Below are 7,063 nucleotides of genomic sequence, written 5' to 3'. Positions count from 1 at the left end.
TTAAGAGAAATAAGAAATGCATCTGCAGGGCAATAACCTATAATAAAACATACTGATTAAGGTTAGTGTTTTGAAAGCATGGGTCTGAGTACCTATAGAGATACTTGAGACAGTTCGTCAGGCTATTTGGCAACAGTGAAAATTATCATTTACACCTGTAATAGGTCAACTCCCTCTCAAGGGGCCTGCTGTTGAGACTGGCTACCTAACAAAGATAGTCTCACATAACTTGCAATGTACTAGAAACCTATACTGAAAGTCAATTTTACACTCTGTGCTTCTGAGTGGTTCCTGGTGCAAAAGAAGCATATCTTGCCAGGAGTCTTTTAAAGAGGGAACACAACTGGAGTTCATATATCTGTATCTATATCACTCTATATCTCCTGCTATGAGACATCTTGGCTCTGACATATACCTTCTTATGCTGCTACTATGACACATCCTTCTTTCTGAGGTCAACTTTAGATTTATAAGTACTGCCATTTGAAATTTCATTTGTCTTGTTTAGCAATGGAACTGGTTAGTTGACACAGTTATCCCGCCATCTAGAATGGGATACACAGCACCTGCCTTTGTTTACAGGTAAAATTTGCTTTAAAACAGACTTTTAAGTTCCAAGTAAGAAATATATTAACCCTTGGTCTTATGAATTTGTACCCTCAGATTTTGTTTTATACTTCGGAGAGGACTTTATCTCTCCCTCCAAAAACTAAAAGAGGAGTTACATTTTTTTTTCATTTGCCATATACTTTTCACTTAACATACTTGAGCTTACAATGAACATATAAGTTAGTAACCATTAGCTGTTAGCTATTATTGTGAGACAGAATCACCCTGGTAGCATATGAAAAATAAGGATTCTAGAGCACCATTCAAGGAATGCAAGGTGGTGATCAGAAGTTCATATTTTTTCAATTTATTTTATTTATTTGAAAGGCAGGGACTGGCGCTTCTGGTACAGAGGGCTAAGCCTTCATCATCCCAAATGGGCATTGGTTTAGGTAGTGGCTGCCCTACTTTCCAATACAGTTCTCTGATAAGGACCCTGGGAAGGCAGCAGAGGCTGGCTTAGGCCCTTAGACCCCAGAATTAATGTGGGAGACCTAGAAGAAGCCCCTAGCTCCTGGCTTTGGATTAGCCCAACTCTTGACATTTGCAGGGTGAACCAGTGGATGGATGATTCTCTCTCTCTCTCTCTCTCTCTCTCTCTCTCTCTCTCTCTCTCTCTCTCTTTCTCTCCTTCTCACTCTATAATTCTACTTCTCTAGTTAAAATAAATAAATCCTGGGCCCGGCACGATAGCATAGCAGTTAAAGTCCTCGTCTTGAACACACCAGGATCCCATATGGGCTCTGGTTCTAATCCCGGCATCCCCACTTCCCATCCAGCTCCCTGCATGTGACCTGGGAAACCAGTGGAGGATGGCCCAAAGGCCTGGGACCCTGCACCTGCGTGGGAGACCTGGAAGAAGCTTCTGGCTCTTGGCTTCAGATTGGCTCAGCTCTAGCCGTTGCTTCGGGAGTGAACCATTGGACGGAAGATCTTCCTCTCTGTCTCTCCTCCTCTCTGTATATCTGCCTTTCCAATAAAAATAAATAAATCCTTAAAAAAAGTAAATCCTTAAAACGGGATAATGAGCCAGTGCCAAAATGTCAATGAAATCACTTAAAACAAAACAAACAAACAAAGGCAGAGTTAAAGACAGAGAAAAGCAGAAAAAGATCTTCTATAGCTGGCTCATTTCCCCAAATGGTCATGAATGGTAGGATTGGGCTAGACCAAAGCCAGGAGCCAGAGACTTCCTCCAGGTCCCCCACAAGGATGCATGAACCCAAAACATTGGACCATCTTCTGCTGCTATGCCAGAAGCACTAGCAGGGAGCTGGATCTGAAGTGGAGCAGCTGGGCTTTGAACTGGTATCCATATGGATTGTTGAGGTTGCAGGTGACAGCTTTACTTGCTAAACCACAGTACCAGCTCCAAGAATTCACGTTGTAGTGAAATCCTCCAGTGATTCTGACATGACCAGCTAGCACACTTTAAAAATGCATTAACTGAGTTCAACATCATGGAATGGTGGTTTAAGCCACTGCCTGAAATGCCAGCATACCATATGAGCACCAAATTAAATCACTGTTGTACTGTCACCAATCTAGTTACAAACTAATACTCCCGGGAAGGCAGAAGCATATGCCCCAGGTGCTTGGACCACTCTACCCATGTGAGAGATCCAGATGGAGTTCCTGGTTCCTGGATTTGGCCTGGCTCATTACCAACAGCACTGGCCACTTTGGAATGGATGATCTTTATCTCTCTTGTCTTTCCTTCTCTGTTGCTCTGCCTATCAAATAAATTAAATAAATCTTGAAAAAATGCATTAATAAAGTGAAAAATGGTTAAATTTGTGGTACAAACAGCTTTCTATTATATTCCTTTTAGAACATCAAGTAAACAAGCACTGCTGGAGAAATAGTGCACACAGGAAATGATCTTGAGCAAAATATCTTGAGTCAGCTAATATTATTTATGAATGAATCAACAATTTATTACTAGTCAGGCACTGTGCTGGGCACTAGGGGCACCAGAATAAAGGGCACACTGGGCTTTGTGAAAGAGTCAAGTATTTCTCAGTTTCTTAAAAGCTGCACTCTATAGTCAGAAATACATTATTAATTGTAACTAAAACATGCACAGGGATACATATACAAAGCTGAAACAAATCTCACAAAGCAATACTCTTCTTCCATACCTGAAATACAATCTGATATTTGTTATTATCATCATGCCTGTTCTATTCTATTTTTTTCATTCCATTTCATTTGTTCTTTTATTTTTAAAATTTCATCTATGTTTTTCATTAACAACAACAAAAAAGTATCATTTAAGTGCCACCCCACTGAGTAACTATGACTGTGAAGTGGAGTGTTACCTACACTTCTCATACTTGTCACAGAGATGGGATGGGGTTGGCTTAGCTCAGTGAGGACTAACTCCAGGGAGATCAGTTGGGCTTTGTCACCCTGAACACCCATCCCATCAGCAGCAATGGAAGCCTTAGGAGGGTGCAGGATGTAGGAGAGGGGCACTGTTTTCAGCAGACATTATACACCACCCAGGCAAGGATAGCACCCACCTTTAAGCTTCCAGGACTTCTTCCTGAGTAAAGGTGAGATGTGGGCTAGTCCTCCTCCAAGTGCCCTCTGGCTCTTAGCTCTGCTACTATATATTCTGTATCTCATCTTAATTCACTTGTTAGTTTTGCAAAGCAAGTATTTTAACTAACAACCATTTTAACTAATGATTAGAACCATTCATCTGTAGTATTACAGGATGATTCTTCCAGATATATCAAAAGTAGTATGTTTAACCTATCATTTTAAGTTCTGATAAGAATTATGTCTTCATTGCATTCGTAAGCCCCCTTTTTATTTATGGCACATTTTTTGATTTTTTAAATTATTTGGTGAAATAACTGCATTTTTTGTTAGGAAAAAATAAACAAGCACTTGAGCCATCTTTGCTTTATTTTTCCAAGAATCATGACATCTTTGTAATGCCGATGGTGCAAATTCGCCGTGCAAACAGGAGTGCTGCATTTGAGTAACAGTACATCTAAAGCCAAGAATTAGCGGAAGGTTAAAAGACAAGATGTGACAAATGCCTGCAGGGGCACTACAGATAAGGAATGTCTTCAAGGTCCCTTCGTGGGGCCTTGCAGCCACCCCTGATATCGGTTGGGGCCCTTGGGTAGAAGGGGTCCTGTAAATTTTTTTGCATCCACACAAAAGCTCCCAGTTTCTGTCTGCATTTTCTCCTTTCATCCTCCACCCTAGCCATGTTGTCGAATTCTCTTATCATGTCCTCATTGCTGAAATTCATATTGTGTATGGACTCTTTGTACTCCTTGAGATACTGAGCCAGCCCCTTGTTGGTTTTTCTTTTGGCTTTCCTGGGTACATCGTCCTCGGCCGGGCGCTTTTCTGCAGCCCTGGGCTCTGGCTCCAGCTTTGCGGAACCCTTCTCTTTTGCGGTTCCCTCACTCCCCGGCTCCCCTTCCTTGGCCTTTCCCTCACTCTCAGGCTTCCCCTTATCCAGGAGCATTTGCTTAACTTCTGTCTTTCCCTTATTCCCGAGTTTGTCCTTGTCTTCCGGAGTACCAGCTGCCTCTGGATTTCCCGAAGCCTGTGGCTGTCTGCTTTCAGTCATTCCTTGGTTGGAGGGCATGCCTTCGTCCTCAGTGTACAGAGTTTCCATGGTGAGACGACCTTCCTTCTCCTGGGCTGAGGGCAGGGGCAGAGGGGAGGAGACAAACACAGGGGAGACTCAGGAGGTGGGGACACACACAGCAGGTGCACATCCAACTTGCTTGCATCCCGCCCCCTGGGGTAGGGGAGTCCTCCAGATGTGCCCTCTGCCCACTCCTTGCCCCTCATGTCTGAGCCACCAAGGGCCTGAAAGGCTGCCACCTGCTCCAATCCATCTCATCGGGACAGGACTCCTGAATGGTGGAGAAGAGGGGGCTCAGGTGGTGGGACCCGCATTCGGACCAGACAGGGCCCTGCTCACCAGCGACCCTTCTGGGTCTCCTCCAGGCCTCCCCTTGCCACTGACCTGCAGGGGGTCCTCACAGGTTGCTCCTGCTCTCTGGCTTCAAGAGGTGCTGGGAACCAATGACACGCAGACCTGCAGGCAGGGCACAGGGGCAGGAGCTGCGCGCTCCGTGGCCTCGCGAGGCCTCGGTCCTGGGCAGAATCCGGGCCTCCTCACCCTATGCCTCTCTCCTCTGCCTCCCCCGCACCCCAGCCGCCATTTCTCTCCAGGCCGCGGACGCCAAATCGGGATGCTGGCCGAGCTCTGGGTGGCGCTGGTGCCTCCTCCGCGGGTAGCGCCTGCGCCACCGCCCACTTCTCGCTCAGGTCTGTGCGTCTTCAGAGGCGCAGAGGCTGCAGGATCTCGTCCCCAGGTACTTGCGTTTCACTGTCGCACTGCGGGACTCCCCCCTCCCCAGCCTGCCCCAGCAAGATGGGGTTTGGGGGGCGAGGACCAGAAGCTGCCACCCAGACCCCGGGCCCCCGCCTCCGGCCCCGCGCCGCCTGCTCTGCTGCCCCCTGCTCCCGACGACCCCTCCCTGCGCCAGGGATCCCCTCCCTGGCCACCTGCACTGGTGTCCTGGGTCTGCGCCAGAGCCAGCCTCCACACTGACCTGTGGGCACGCGGGACAGCCTGCACCTCCTGGAGCTTTTGCTACTTGCTAGCAGCTCAGACACCTCAGGGAAAGGGTTCTTTGCGGCGCCGGGCACTGGACAGCAAGACAGGCGCAGAAACTTGATGCCCAGGTTGGTGGCTGGATGGTCACATGAGTGTTGCGTCACTGGAGCTAGCCTCTCTCTAACCAATCCCCCACCCCTTCCGCCAAAACCGACTTCACTTTCACCGGAAAACTGTGCAGAATGGGCTTGTGAAGAAACCCTTAAGTTGTGTCTTAGAAGAAAAGGGAGAGGCTTCATGATCCCGGGTGCTTTACATAGTGAATCTCACACCGTGCTCCCACAGCATTTCCCTCATTTGCCCAACATCACTAGGTGTGACAGCCCAACAGAGAGCATTTCTGACTTTGCCAAGAGGCTTGGCTTCCGAATCCCATAGTCTGCTTTCAGGAAGACCATTGCCTGTGTCCAGAGCTCTGCTCTGTGATTGTTGTCAGAAAGCTAAGCTGCCCCTTGAGTGATGCTGTTCTTTGTGGTTCTCTCCTGGGCCGCCTTTCTCCTGACTACGGGGTTCTCTCTCCCTTAATAATCTCACCCATTTCTAAGTACCGATGACTTCCAGATGTGCATGCGCACGTTTTTCCCTCCTGCCTCAATGCCCCTGTGAAGACTTCAAGTCTGTTCCCCACTTCAAAACTCCTTTCTTGTTTTCTTCATTGTCCTCTCTCCGCATTCAGAATTTGGCCTTTCTCAAGAGAGACTGTTAGAAAGCTAAGGTAGAAAAGCATTAAAACATATCTGAATATGGACTTCAGAGGCACACATTCATCATCATGCTTGGGTAGAGAGCATGCTCTTAACATTGACCCGTGTTTGTTCTTTTCCTTTTTTTTTTTTTGTCCCTTCCCTTCCATATTCCCCTTCTGTTTTACTGCTTTTTCTTTCACATTATGAAACCCTCACCCAATCAGAAAAGTAGGAAATCACCAATATTGCATTTGTATACCCCAGTGACACTCATTCCCATGTATATATTTATATATGTAGATGAATTGATGTGTGCAAATATGTGGGGTGTATGCATCTACATGTAATTTATGTCCCACAGCACGATAGCTCAGCATGTACTTCCCATATGGATGTCACAGACAATTTATCATTTGTTTCCCCCTGATCTTGTCTGCTATTTGTCTTACACTGTCATACATTTTGGATGTTTATAGCATGATAATTGGAAGAAGTAGCAGCATCAACACCTCTTAACACAAATAATTGGAGAAGCGTTTGGCATCAAAAATTGTTCTCACCACTATCCAGAAAAACGTTAGCTCTATAGCTGTTTTTGCATGGTCTCTGTCATTTTAACTATGGGAAACTTTGAATGTTATCCTTTAAATGGGGCACAGTAACTACATTGAATTAGGAGACTCAGAATATAAGCAATTCATTATCGCTGTAACCAAGTGTTAAAATGACAACTACTCATTGATATTGCACCCCACACACTACTAAATAAAACCACAGCAAAAAAAAAAAAAAAAAAAAGGAAATTTAAAATGGTCAATAAAGATTCTCTAGAGTATCCATCCAGATCCCAATCTTAAGACAAACCTATATTTTGCAAAAGCGGCTAATTTAAGGATTTTGATATGGAAAGATTATCAGAGATTATCTAGGTAGGCCCTAAATATAACAAGTATCCTTATTACAGGGGTGGGGGAGAGGCAAAGAAAGATTATTAAAAAGAAGGCAATGCGACAATGTAAGATTCTAGCTTTGAAGATGGAGAAAAGGGTGAGAAATTGAGAAATACACACAATAATGCTATAGAAACACAGGAAAGTAAAGAATATGG

At 45.3% G+C, this 7,063-nt stretch overlaps 1 protein-coding gene across 3 annotated transcripts; it reads right to left on the bottom strand.

The window, feature by feature from the left end:
• Positions 1-3,506: 3,506 nt before the first annotated feature.
• On the bottom strand, positions 3,507-5,336 carry TCEAL2 (transcription elongation factor A like 2). 3 transcript variants are annotated; one of them, XM_058658449.1, is made up of 3 exons: positions 5,205-5,336; positions 4,568-4,684; positions 3,507-4,276 (listed from the first exon to the last, which is right to left on the bottom strand). In XM_058658449.1, exon 3 carries the CDS (start codon positions 4,253-4,255, stop codon positions 3,674-3,676), a length of 582 nt encoding a protein of 193 aa, XP_058514432.1. In that variant the 5' UTR covers positions 4,256-4,276; positions 4,568-4,684; positions 5,205-5,336; the 3' UTR covers positions 3,507-3,673. The 3 variants fall into 3 exon arrangements, with proteins under 3 accessions (XP_058514432.1, XP_058514433.1, XP_058514435.1); XM_058658450.1 differs by having other exon boundaries at positions 4,613-4,684; XM_058658452.1 differs by lacking the exon at positions 5,205-5,336 and having other exon boundaries at positions 4,613-4,792.
• Between the last annotated feature and the right edge of the window lie 1,727 nt (positions 5,337-7,063).

Source organism: Ochotona princeps, chromosome X (assembly GCF_030435755.1).
Source record: "Ochotona princeps isolate mOchPri1 chromosome X, mOchPri1.hap1, whole genome shotgun sequence".
In the NCBI taxonomy this organism is placed as follows: Eukaryota; Metazoa; Chordata; class Mammalia; order Lagomorpha; family Ochotonidae; genus Ochotona; species Ochotona princeps.
Note: the sequence above shows the minus strand (reverse complement) of the source record. Positions and strands in the feature narration are given on the sequence as shown.

Coding starts and splice junctions, on each gene's coding strand:
- TCEAL2 (XM_058658449.1), bottom strand. CDS start 4,255: ATGGAAACTCTGTACACTGAGGACGAAGGCATGCCCTCCAACCAAGGA.